The sequence below is a fragment of the Thalassophryne amazonica genome, chromosome 4 (assembly GCF_902500255.1).
Source record: "Thalassophryne amazonica chromosome 4, fThaAma1.1, whole genome shotgun sequence".
Taxonomy (NCBI): Eukaryota; Metazoa; Chordata; class Actinopteri; order Batrachoidiformes; family Batrachoididae; genus Thalassophryne; species Thalassophryne amazonica.
In genome coordinates, this window is record NC_047106.1 from 21093909 (window position 1) to 21108122 (window position 14214).

Here is a 14214-nt window from a genome sequence, read left to right on the forward strand (position 1 = left end):
ACTCAGCGCTCAAGGCCACACTGGACAAGGTTGCGCCTCCTCTCTTGAGAACACGCCTTCCCAAGGCATGCTCACCTTGGTTTAATGGTTACCTGCGTGACCTTAGGCAGAAGGCTCGAGGTTTTGAACGGAAATGACGTAGTTCTAAGTTAGAGGTGTTCCATCTTGCATGGCGAGATGCTGTCTTGGATTATAAGCAGGCACTACTGGCTACAAAGCGTGCCTATTATTCTGAATTGATTAATAAAAATAAGCATAATTCCAAGTTTTTGTTTGAAACTGTAGCATTTCTTATTCATGGACAGCCACCTGTTATTCATTCTCCTTTCTCAGCACAGGACTTCTTGGATTACTTCGAGAAGAAAATTGAGGATATTAGGTTGAGTATATCTCAGCAGGCTTTGGCCCAACCACTGCATACTGCTGTGGAGGTGGATGCGCCCACTGAGGTGGTATCCAGATTTACAGATTTTGACGGTATCTCGTTAGGCGCACTGACGAAGCTCGTGACGTCTACTAAAAGCACAACCTGTTTAATTGATCCTATACCAACGAAATTGTTTAAGGACTTGTGGCCCATTCTTGGACCAACTGTGCTGGAAATTGTAAATCTCTCATTGACTTCTGGATCTGTTCTTAGGTGTTTTAAGTCTGCAGTGATCAAACCATTACTTAAAAAATCTAATCTCGACCGTAGTGTATTGAAGAATTATAGACCGATATCAAATCTGTCATTTTGTTCTAAAATCCTGGAAAAAGTGGTCTCACGACAGCTCGTGGGCTATCTCACTGAGAATAATCTTTTTGAGCCACTGCAGTCTGCTTTTAGAAGATTTCACTCCACAGAGACAGCACTTACTAAAGTAGTGAATGACCTTTTGCGAGCAATGGACTCGGATATCACTACGGTCCTGGTGCTGCTGGATCTTAGTGCTGCATTTGACACTGTGGATTACCATATTCTACTCAATAGGCTGGAGATGTTGGGAAAGTGTAGGAACACGGACCCACAACAGGGGGCGCAAATGAACGGACAATGGAGTAAGTCAAAATAACAACGCTTTACTGTTGTGAATGTGCACAACGACTACAACCAATCACAGCAATGGACAACAGTCAATTCACAAAAGTGTTGTGTGGGCAGGCTCGAAGATAGGAGACGCCTCTCCAAGGTAAGACCGGAACCACACGGCTTCCTCCGCCACAGGACCCCGGGAATACTGGAGCCGCCAAGTCCCGAACTCCCAGGTGGCCACTGCCTCCGCGTGTCGGACCTGGTACTGCTGGCGAGGAGCAAAGAACAGTTAGATGGGGGCGCGTATGCACCCAGGACTCCGAACAGCAGGAAAGGTACCTCCACCCCTCGTTGGAACAGTAATCCAAAAAAACTAGCTCAATCCAAAAGATGCACTCTATTTGCTTTGATACGTTACCTCTCTGGTAGAAACGATATCTCGGCAAATGAGGTGGAGATGCCGTCCTGCTGATATACCTCCGTAGTGATTGGGATCAGCTGTCTCCGGTGATGGGTGACAGCTGTCATCCTGGCTGCTCCTGTAAGGCGGCCCGCACTCCAGGCAGGGCGCGCTCTAGTGGTGGTGGGCCAGCAGTACCTCCTCTTCAGCGGCCCACACAACAGGAGAATCACTTTGGGATTACTGGAACTGCTCTTGCATGGTTGACGTCGTACCTGTCTAGTCGTTCCTACTGTGTATTGTGTAATGGAACCTCCTCTGATCGTAGAGACATGAAGTTTGGGGTTCCTCAGGGATCCGTTTTGGGCCCCTTGCTTTTTTCTCTTTATGTAGCACCCCTCGGGAATATATTGCGGCGTTTTGGGATTCCCTTTCATTGCTATGCTGATGACACTCAATTGTACATGCCAATAACTGCTGGTAATCTTACTCACATAAAGTCCTTGGAGGATTGTCTTGCATCAGTGAGAAGTTGGATGTCTAGTAACTTCCTACTTTTAAATTCTGATAAGACTGAGGTTATGGCTTTTGGTCCAGCGAGATATCGGCATCAATTTGATCAGCTAGCATTTAGCTTAGGTCCGTGTGTTATACATCATACGGATAAAGTGAGGAACCTTGGAGTAATTTTTGATCCTGCATTGTCCTTTGATCTCCACATTAGAGACATTACAAGGACTGCCTTTTTTCATTTGCGAAATATAGCGAGGATTCCTCCTATTCTGTCTATGGCTGATGCTGAGACTTTGATTCATGCGTTTGTCTCTTCTAGATTGGATTATTGTAATGCTCTATTCTCTGGCTTACCGCAGTCCAGGATCAGGGGTCTTCAATTGGTTCAGAATGCTGCTGCCAGACTTTTGACACGGAGCAGAACGTTTGACCACATTACGCCAATCTTGGCGTCCCTGCACTGGCTTCCTGTTTCTGCAAGATCAGATTTTAAAGTATTGATTTTAGTTTATAAAATTGTTCATGGACTTGCACCTCCCTATCTGGCTGACTTGATAAGCCCCTATGTACCAGCTCGGGCCCTGCGTTCTCAGGGTGCAGGACTTCTGTGTGTTCCCAGGGTGAATAAGAAGTCTGCCGGTCACAGAACTTTCTCCTATCGTGCCCCAGCTCTGTGGAACGATCTGCCGGCACACATTCGGCAGTCGGACACTGTGGAGACTTTTAAATCACGTTTAAAGACTCATTTATTTTCCCTGTTTTATCATTAGTGTTATGATGTGTTTTTAATCTTGTACTTTTTTACTGCTGTTTTTTTTCTTATGGTTGTTTTTATTGTGTTTTAAATTTTTAACTATTTTTATGTTGTGAAGCGCCTTGAGACGATATTGTCGTGAATTGGCGCTATATAAATTAATAAATTTGAATTTGAAATTTGAAATTTGAAATCCAACAAGACCAAGCATTCATGATATGCACACTCTTAAGGCTATGAAATTGGGCTATTAGTAAAAAAAAAGTAGAAAAGGGGGTGTTCACAATAATAGTAGTGTGGCATTCAGTCAGTGAGTTTGTCAGTTTTGTGGAACAAACAGGTGTGAATCAGGTGTCCCCTATTTAAGGATGAAGCCAGCACCTGTTGAACATGCTTTTCTCTTTGAAAGCCTGAGGAAAATGGAACGTCTAAGACATTGTTCAGAAGAACAGCGTAGTTTGATTAAAAATTTGATTGGAGAGGTGAAAACTTATACGCAGGTGCAAAAAAGTATAGGCTGTTCATCTACAATGATCTCAAATGCTTTAAAATGGACAAAAAACAGAGATGCGTGGAAGAAAATGGAAAACAACCATCAAAATGGATAGAAGAATAACCAGAATGGCAAAGGCTCACCCATTGATCAGCTCCAGCATGATCAAAGACAGTCTGGAGTTACCTGTAAGTGCTGTGACAGTTAGAAGACGCCTGTGTAAAGCTAATTTATTTGCAAGAATCCCCCTCAAAGTCCCTCTGTTAAATAAAAGACGTGCAGAAGAGGTTACAATTTGCCAAAGAACATATCAACTGGCCTAAAGAGAAATGGAGGAATATTTTGTGGACTGATGAGAGTAAAATTGTTCTTTTTGGGTCCAAGGGCCATAGACAGTTTGTGAGACAACCCCCAAACTCTGAATTCAAGCCACAGTTCACAGTGAAGACAGTGAAGCATGGTGGTGCAAGTATCATAATATGGGCATGTTTCTCCTACTATGGTGTTGGGCCTATATATTGCATACCAGGTATCATGGATCAGTTTGGATATGTCAGAATACTTGAAGAGGTCATTCACACCTGTTTGTTCCACAAAACTGACAAACTCACTGACTGAATGCCACACTACTGTTATTGTGAACACCCCCTTTTCTACTTTTTTTTACTAATAGCCCAATTTCATAGCCTTAAGAGTGTGCATATCATGAATGCTTGGTCTTGTTGGATTTGTGAGAATCTACTGAATCTACTGGTACCTTGTTTCCCATGTAACAATAAGAAATATACTCAAAACCTGGATTAATCTTTTTAGTCACATAGCACTACTATTATTCTGAACACTATATATATATATATATATATATATATATATATATATATATATATATATATATATATATATATATACACCAGGGCACAGAGTAATACATCCAAATGTGAAATGGTCAAATATTGTGCCACCTGTACACTTATATTATACAGTCTGAAATCTCACACGATTAACCAATCAGATATGTGGAAAAAATGTAATTGGATTAGAATAAAGTTTTTAACCATTATTTTGAGCTGTATAATTTCTGCAAAATTACAATTTCTGCAGAGATGTGGTGCGGCGCCATGTTTTGGATCCGAGAGCGCAAAGAGCATCACATTTGGTTGCTTTGCAGTGGCTGGTGGTGGTGATGCTTGCATTGTTTTCTTTTTTGTTTTGTTTTACTTTTCCTTAAATTTGGCACAGCTGTGTAGCTATAAATGACTGTGTCCATTTCACAAGAGCTTCTTGTGTTTAACAGAAAGTGTGTGTGGGTCTTCCAGGAAAAAGACTACATCTTCAGAAAAAGAACAGCAACTTTATTTACAGCTACATACATCCACCTGTTTTTTTACTCATCCCGTCACACCAACACCAACTGCTCCTCCAGAGGCGGATCCAACCTTTAATAGGGGCTGAGGCCCCCTCCTGGTTTCTCCAGACACCACACTGGCTTTCTTTTTGTGTCGCCATTTCACTCTCCACTCATTTCGGATTTTACTTTTACTCAATACTTTTACTTAAAGTACATTTTATATGAGAAATGTACTTTTGATACTTAAGTACAATAAATGTCAGATACTTTAAGACTTTTACTCAAGTAATATTTTTAAAGGAGACTTTAGCTCTTACCAAAGTAATTTTATGCTAAGATACTTGTACTTTTACTCAAGTATCACTTTGAGGTACTTTATACGAGCGAAGCGTCCTAAACAGGAAGTGCCAAATTTCAAATCCACAGCAAAACAGGAAATGTTCAAATGTCAAACACTTCCTGGAGTGGAGCCCCCCCCCAGAAGCTGAAAGGTTTTAGTCATGATCATGCTCCCATGAACCAATTTACTGAAAATATCTGAAGGACCTAAAGGACATGGTTAGATGGCGAGGAGCTTTTCCAGGCATGTGAAAGGCAAATAAAGAAAAATGCTTAAAAAGGCAGGGGGTCTGGGGCGGCAGAGCCCTCCCCAGAAGCTGAAAGGTTTTTGCCATGCTAATGCTCTCCTGAAGCATTTACTCAAAATAAAGTCTGAAAGATCTAAATGACATGGTGAGATGCTGATGAGCTTTGCTCGTTCATGTCCGCGACATGCATATTACAAGACTGATCTTGGGCGACACATACACAACAGCGACACATACAGACTGTGAACCACACAGGCGTACAACGCCATGTTTCCCGTAATCAATACAACAAAATGCCGGGAACATCCACATTGACAACTGCTGTGCGTTGCAACTGGGAAGACAGGACGAGATAACGTCCTAAATCTGCTGGCCTCTTATAGAGCCTCAAAACCTCACATGATCCCAGGGGGTATCCCCAAATACGGAAAAGGCCTCAGGTGGGATTTATTATAATTGGCATGATGTTTTCCACCTGGCAACATTAATTTGTACATTTTTTTCCTCAAAAACTAAAATGCTGAAAAATTCCATATTGTCTCTGTGTTAACAAATTAATTTTGAAAAATCAGGACACATGTCAAAAAAATCAATTGCTTCTATAGCAACCAGTTTATTGGAACAGTATGCGTATAATTATCCTTAAAAAAAACCAACAGCAAAGAAAACCAGAACCCTCTTGGCAGAGAAGATGAAAACAGCGTTCCAGGAGATGGTTTCATCACACAATAATAGTCACCACAGTGTCATAAACTAAACAATGTGGAGCAGATGTTTCTGGTTTTACGGGGTTGTGCTTTAATTGGTGCATATGTGAGTTTACTCTGTCTTGAAAAGCAGGTTCAGGCTCTCTGAAAGGATTTGATAAACTATTTATTCATTGCAGCACGTGCAAAAACTGCACAAAAAAGGATGCAGCACATTCATTACACAGCAGCCAAAGTCCTCACACGCACATGAAAACAGTGTCTGACACAGAGGAACAAGTTGGTCATCCACAGCAAGCAACCGCGGGAGCAACCAGACTAAAAGTACGCAGAACCCCCGCTGAGATCTGGACACTTCCAGGTGTCTGAATGTTACACACTGAAGAGCTGTCCAAGCTCTCCTGAAAGCAGTGGAAGATGGTCATCTTTGCTAAGCGAAAGGGTGCTCCAGGTGCCTACACACAGAATCCATCTCAGGTTTGGACCTGGATGCTGCCCTGCAACAGGGGCTGGCCACGGGAATAACGGTGCCCTAGGCAAGGTATTACATTGGTCACAAACCCATCACTTTAACCTCTCCCTAGGTGACCAGCGATGCTGTCTATGTCACAGGCCACCCCGCCCTGCACTGGAGGAGCCTCTACAGTCACCTGGGGGGATCCCTGGTCTTAAATTGTGTTTAAATTGAAAGTTGCATCATAAAAATTGGTGTTTTTAACTTTTTACAACAAAGAGTGCTGCCTTTAATCTGCTGCCATTGCAGGTCCACCAAAAAAAAAACAAAAAAAAAAAAACTGGCAGTGTCAAAGCTGCAAAAATATTAAAAATTTTAAATTATGCTGTAGAAATAAAAATTGTTATAATTATTTAACTTGACATGCTGCATTTCAATGATGTTTATGTGTGTAATATTATCTGTCAGGTAACTGCTGGCGGCGTTGTCGTGCCTGACCATGCACCCAAAACTCTTTGTGAAGGTGGTGCCGCCCAACCAAAGCCTGTCTGAGCCTTATGGAGGGATCTTCCATTTCAGAGTACGTATGTAAACATGTTGAAAAAATACAAAATACTCATACAGACACATTATACGCTTATTACTGAGTGTACCTCTCAGCGCTGCCTTGCTTTTCGTGTCATCTCTTAATGCTTTTCCTTCATTTTCCCAGTTCACATTTGCTGAGGTAAAGTGATAATGTGTAGAATTTAGTGACATCTAGTGGTGAGGTTGCAGATAGCATTGTGCTATCGGCAGTTGATTTAATTTCCCTTCATGTTTTCACTTATTTGGCTTAGGGGATTCACACTCCCTTGCGATAAGCAATACGTAACGATCCTCGGATTCACGCGTTAGCCTGCACTAGCAACACGTAAGCAGTGTGGTCTTTCTGATGTTTGTTGACAACTACAGCCCCTTTCACAACGGGTATACGTAGAGTTACATTGTGCTGCGTATCTAAGTACGCGGGAATGGCTGCGTATGTTTTGCGCAGAGAGAAAGCTTGGCCTGTCTTTTCTTCTTCTGTGGTTTTGAAGCTTCAGTGCCAGCAAAATTCAGCAGCGTCCAACAGGATGAATAAAATCTAGCAATGAAGGTATGTACTGATTAAAAACCCTAAAAGGATTTTTCGTTAGACTGGCGTAAGGTAGCGTACAATTGCGGAGGTACTGTGGTGTACAATAGCGCAGTGTTGCGTACAGTAGTGGAGTGTTGCATAGAGTTGTGTAGAGCACTGGACGCAAAAAAATCCAAACATTTTTTGTGTCCATTTCATGGACCCCTTTGCGTCTCTCAGAGTATTGCCACGTAGGGCTGCATAAGTTTGGCATAGTCCAGGGGTTTTCAAAGTGTGGGAGAGTGAGCCCCCTATTTATGTGTTTTTAAGGAACTGTCTATGCATTTACACAATTTACAGCCTTTGTAAACATTTTAAACATATTTTTAAAGAACTTTCTATTCTTTCACACGTTTTATACCCTTTTCAAACATTTTAAATTTTTTTTTTTAAATTTCTATTTTCTAGTTTTACCTTTTGTCATATTTTAAACATTGGTTTTTTTTTTTACATTTAAACATCTCTGTGTGTTTTTAAACGTCTTTGACACAACTAACACATTTCAACATAAATAATATTAATTAAACTTTTATACATATTTAGTCTCTCATCTAGTCTCACCTCTTGTTTGGTGCGAGCAGTGAGTCTGGGTCTTTGACGCACACAGGCGGCTGATGTGGGAATACACTGTGGAGAGGAGCAAACGAAGATTGTCCTCCACTTTATTCTTTTTTTGTTTGCCCCAAGCTCTTACACACTAAAAAATTATCCATTTTGATCCTGGCATGTTAGCTAACAATGGTCTTTTTTTCTTTTTTCCCCTTCTTCTTTTGTTGGTTAACAGTGTTTATACTGTATTTTCTGCACTATAAGGGTCACCTGATTATAAGGTGCACCCTCAATTATGGGGTCCATTTCTGTACTTAACCCATACATAAGGCGCACCTGATTATAAGGTTCATGCTAAAACATATAGTCTACTAAAAACAGTAAGTTTATTTGAACTTTATTCTAGTATCTAGTATCTACTTTTATTCTACTATTTAACAATACTCACGTAACTCACCCTGCGCTACCTCCCTGTCTTAGTGAAGGTGTGTTCTCCGTCTGTCATCCATCGCTCCCAAGCTGCTCGCAACTTCACTTTGAACGCCCTGTTTACATCAATGTCCAGCAGTTGGAGTTCTTTTGTTAGTCCTCCCAGAATGATGACAAGCTCAAAATTAGTTTTCTTGACTTGGTTTTTCACAGTAGTGGTGAGATGGGCGCGCATGGAGTTGCAGATCAACAGGGACAGTGATGCGTGGAAAAAACCATCCGGTCTCTTTACATACACTTCTCTCAGCCACTCACTCATTTTCTCCTCGTCCATCCAGTCCTTTTGATTGGCCTTAACGATGACTCCGGCTGGAAACTTTTCTTTTGGCAGCGTCTTCCTCTTAAAAATGACCATGGTCGGATACCATTACATTACCACGTAATGTTCTCTGATTGGTTTATCGCTGCCAGCATACGTAGTGTACGTATTACGTCCCTGTGTCAGCGGGAAATGGTCCGGCGGTCAAGGACAACATTGTCGGTCGTTTTTACAGATTTTGGAATTCAGTGCACACATAAGGCGCACCGGATTATACAGCGCACGGCCGATTTTTTGAAATTTAAGGCTTTTAGGTGTGCCTTATGTTGCGGAAAATACGGTAGTTATTTTTTGCTCCTCCCCCCTGAAGAACTCTGGTGCCCCCCAGTGTAGTCGAAACGCTGTATTACTCAGCTCTACGTTGGACCGGTGTGAAAGGGCCTTAAGATATCAGTTATTGTTGAGAGGTTGATGTCTATTTATGCTGATTCCTCCTCCTGGATTAACACAGGAACTTTACAGTACTGGCCTGTGATCTTCTGACAACCTGCTTATTTTTTCCTTAAAACTGAAAGACAAGTTGGAAAATATCCAAGTTAATTTGCAGACACCTAGGGCTAGACTCTGTTACGTGCACATTAAGTGCAGATCAGTGTAGCCAAACAACTCCTGCACTTAATGTTCAGCATCATAAATCTGTAGCATTGAATTACTGTAGCTGGAAACAACAAACTGTATCCTAATTTTGGTTATTTCAAGTCATAGGTAAGCATTTTGGTTTTTTTTTAAGGTTTTTTTTTTCCATCATTAATGATTTTGTCTCCAGTGTGGGCTTGGATAATTGGAGACTTTCAGGAAGTATGTACGTGTCATGACTGAACCTGCAGACCTGAAGACTGGGAAATGTTTTATCCTGTCAGGCTGATGGAGGAGACAGATATGCAGCCCTCCACCGAAACAAAAATGCTGAGTGGCAGCTGCAGAGGATCAGTGCAGACCTGCCCTCAGCTGCAACACATCCACCTCATGACCAGCAGGCAAACTGTTCATCCAGAGAAGACAACAGTGTGTTTATGCTGCAGGAAATTTGCACAAACCCTCCACTTCACCCATTTCACCCTGAAAAAGAATTCATCGTCTTCTTCTTCTTTAGCTTGTAGGTCATTTTTGCAATTTTGGCTTTGATCTGTGCTGACATTCTTCATCCTGACAGTAAAAAAAAACAAAAAAAAACAGGAAGCACCTTCTCCCTGGATTGACTGATTCTTCCTAAAATGGTGGGTAGAAATACATATTTCTGCAGTCAGGTTAGGAATAGTCATCTAGATGTTGCCCATCCTGCTGGGATAGGAATGCTGTTTGATGGGCTCAACATCAACAATCTGCTTAATTTTTAATTTATTCATCAATAATGTTTGCAAATATAAAAGGGAACAAACACACAGTGTGCTTCAATTTGAATTTCAATTGAATTAGCTTATAATGTGCCAAATCACAGCAAAAGGTCTCAAGGCGCCTTACATGAAACAATTCAACTTAAAATTTAAATAAATAATTAAAAATGAATAAAAAAAAAATTCAAATACATAATTAAAAACAGAAGTAAAAGAATAAAACAGATTAAAAAAAACTATTCATAAGAAATAGAATAAAAATAGGTTTTCAGTCTTGACTTAAAAATGTCCACAGACTCAGACTGCCTCACGGTCACAGGAAGACTGTTCCACAGGTGCACACTACGAAAAAGGCTCTGTAACCCGCTGACTTCTTCTTCACCCTGGGAACACAGAGAAGTCCCACATCCTGCGACCACAAAGCCCGGGCCGGCACGTAAAGTTCCACCAGATCAGCCAGATAAGATGGCACCAGTCCATGAACAACCTTATAAGTCAATAACAAAACCTTAAAATCTGCTCTCACAGAGACAGGGAGCCAACGCAAAGATGCCAAAATGGGTGTGATACTTGTGAATGATATTTTAATAAATTATACCTGTTATTTCTTTTTACCCTGCACCTCTTTGAAGCAGTGATATAGCGGGATGTTGTTGTCACTGGTGTGTTTGTGTCTGTGTGACCATGTTTCTGTGGACAAGATAACTCAAAAATGGCTGGGCGGAGCTCCATCAAACTTGGTTAGAATAATATCCAACAGACTTCGTGCAAGATGTTGCCAAATGAGTTGGTTATCTTGTATTGTTTCAGTAAGGTGAAGGGATGTGTCCTGGGGAAATGTAGTGCACACACTGCAAAAACCAACATCTAAGAAAGTAAAAAAAAAAAGATTTGTTTCAAGAAAATTCAACTTAATGTTTGTTTAAATAGAAAAATAATCTTGGCAAGCATTTAGTACATGAGAAAAAATGTCTTATTTTCAGAAAATGTATCTCACTTTTTCTTTTTCTTTATAATTTTTTTTTTCCAGCTAAGGAAAGACAATGGATTTCAAATCATCCAAGCAAAGGAACAAGATTGGTTTCCTCATTTTAAGACAGGATAATCTTAAAATAAGAATTCTGTCTAGTTTTAAGGCACATTTTGATTATTCAGTGCCGAGACATTTAGCTGGTTTTGAGAATTCTAACCAAATATATTTTTCTTACCCCACTGGCAGATTTTTTTTTTTTTGCTTAATACAAGACAGCTTGGATAGATTTTGGATTATTTGGCTTATTTTGAGAGGGACAGTTTTTGCAGTACAATGCATCATTCCTGTTGGGGGAACAAAAAGGATAAATCAGTTAGCAGGAATACTGTAGAGCGGTAGGCAGGGGGCTCTGATTGTAAATAAAAGTTTATAATGTGGTTACATGTAAGTCCCTTCGGCTGCTCCCTTGTTTGCACTTGGGGTCGCCACAGCAAATCCAAGGTGGATCTGCATGTTGAATTGGCACAAGTTTTATGCCGGATGCCCTTCCTGACGCAACTCCACATTACATGGAGAAATGTGTCAGGGGTGGGATATGAACCCGGAACCTTCTGAACTGAAACCAAGCGCATTAACCACTTGGCCACCACCCCTGCATAATATGGTTACATGAAGGTCATTTTTAATAGAAATACTGGGAACATCACAGTTTAGATGCTCACGCACAAGTTCTCTCAACCCTGAGGCACACAACAGATGTGCCTCAGGGTTCTATTCTTGGTCCATTACTGTTCTCCTTATACATGTTGCCATTGAGTTCTGTGATATCCAAACATAATCTGTCTTTTCATTTTTATGCAGACGATCTGCAAATTTATTTACCGGTTACACAAAATGGGTCCTCTGCACTGCTGTCAATACAAAGTGCACTGTCATTAAACATTAAACACTGGCTACCGCAGAACTTTTTACATCTCAATCAGAGCAACACTGAATGCATTTTGTTTGGCTGCAAAATGGGTGATGTGTTACCTGATTTAGGTGATCTTGCTCATTATGTCAGTCGACTGTAAGGAACCTGGGTGTCAAATTTAATGAGTTTTTAAAATTTGACAAGCAAATTAACTGTGTAGTGAAAGCCAGCTTTTTTTCAGCTTCATCTTCTGTCTAAAGTTAAACCTTTTCTTTCACAGACAGAGCTTGAAAAGGCTTTGCATGCCTTTATTAGCTCCCGATTGACTATTGTAATGCATTGTATGTGGGTGTCAACCAGTGCATTCTTCAATGTCTGCAGAGGGTTCAAAACGCTGCAGCCCGCCTTCTGACCAACACTCGCAAACATAGTCATATCACTCCGGCTTTGTTCACTCTTCACTGGCTTCCAGTCCGTTTTAGGACTGATTTTAAACTGTTGATATTTGTTTTTAAAGCTATACATGGACTTGCACCTTCGTATCTTTGTGAACTGTTAACTGTATATACACCCACCAGAACTTTGAGGTCTGCTGATCAGAATCAATTGGTGATACTAGGACCAAAAGCAGGCAGTGGGGTGATCGCTCTTTTGCCTTGGTTGGGTCTAGACTTTGGAATTCTTTGCCCGTGGAGGTGCGTTCGATTAGTACTTTGTCTGTGTTCAAAGTTAAGTTAAAAACTTATTTGTTCAGAATTGCTTTTAGTACATAGAGTCTTTTATGATTGTTTTTGTGTGGTTTTATTGTTGTTGATTTTATGTATTTATGTGAAGCACTTTGGTTCAGTGGTTACTGTTGTAAAGTGCTATACAAATAAAGTTTGATTGATTGATTGATTCTCATGATCATTCTGTGTGTGTGTGTGTGTGTGTGTGTGTGTGTGTGTGTGTGTGTGTGTGTGTGTGTGTGTGTGTGTGTGTGTCTCTCTCTCTCTCTCTCTCTCTCTCTCTCGCTCTCTCTTCCAGTTCTGGCAGTATGGCGAGTGGGTGGAAGTGGTTGTGGATGACAGACTGCCAGTGCACGAAGGCCGTCTGCTGTTCAGCTACTCTCACACTCGACATGAGTACTGGAGCGCCCTGGTGGAGAAGGCCTACGCCAAGTCAGTTGCCACCACCAGCATATGTTTGTGGGTTGTAATGTCTGAGAGCACCCACTCTGCATGAGTGCATGACAGCCGTTTGACAAAAAAACAACAAAACAACAAAGCATGGTGGACACCTGAAGTGAATTTCTCAGCTCTTATTTCCAGGCTAATTGGAAGCTACTCCAGCCTGAAGGGGGGGAGCATTTCGGAGGGAATGGAGGATTTTACAGGTGGCATAGCCAGTGATGCTGGTAATGCGTTACTCTAATCTGACCACTTTTTTTTGTAAAGAGTAATCTAACGCGTTAATCTTTCCAAATCAGTAATCAGATTAAAGTTACTTCTCCATGTCACTGTGCGTTACTATTATTTTTCATTGTGGGTCGACAGCAGCATTAAACTTGGTCCGTGGGCAGGAGGTCGGGGTTCGACTGAACTGCCCACTTTCAGCCAGCTGTGAGCTTTTCATCCGCGGTTTTTTGCAGCTGCTCGACTCGTCCTCACCTCTTAAAGCGCGGTGAAAACAGCACACCTGCACTGAGCTTTACAAAGACATTTTTATACTTTTTTCCCTCCTTTATTTAGAATTCTGAGCTGAGCCGCTCTGTATCTACAACTAACACTATTTTCCACTCAAATGCACCTAAACTCTCTTTCTGAGGACCACATGATGTGAAAACGCAATAAAACTTTCTTACCTGTAAATCTGGTCCTGTTTTCTGCATAAATAAATGTTATCCATTCTTTGTGCTCAAACGCCAAAGCAGGGGCGAATCCAGATGGAATGGGGGCGTGGGGCAAGGATGTGCCCCCCCCCACAACACCCCTAGATTAAACGTCCAGTTTTGAAGCCGTTTTTACTACAACTACTAATATTGTTTAAAATAATAATAATTTCGACAAGTAAAATGTTTAGAGAGAATTTAAATGTTAGAAAAATGTTAGAATTGAATAGTTACATTTATAAACAATGTAGGTTTGAAATTGCAAGTTTTACTGTTACAGTGCTGTCAACAGTTAAATATGAGGTCAAGAAAGAGGTCTTTATTTGACTTTTTATAA

The 14214-nt window shown here is 41.0% G+C and overlaps 1 protein-coding gene across 1 annotated transcript in view; it reads left to right on the forward strand.

Moving 5' to 3' along the window:
- Positions 1–14214, forward strand: part of capn12 (calpain 12) — a 64175-nt gene that overhangs the window by 12834 nt on the left and 37127 nt on the right. The window contains 3 exon segments of the mRNA XM_034168721.1: positions 6745–6851; positions 13034–13167; positions 13318–13383. Coding sequence (XP_034024612.1) covers positions 6745–6851; positions 13034–13167; positions 13318–13383 — 307 coding nt within the window.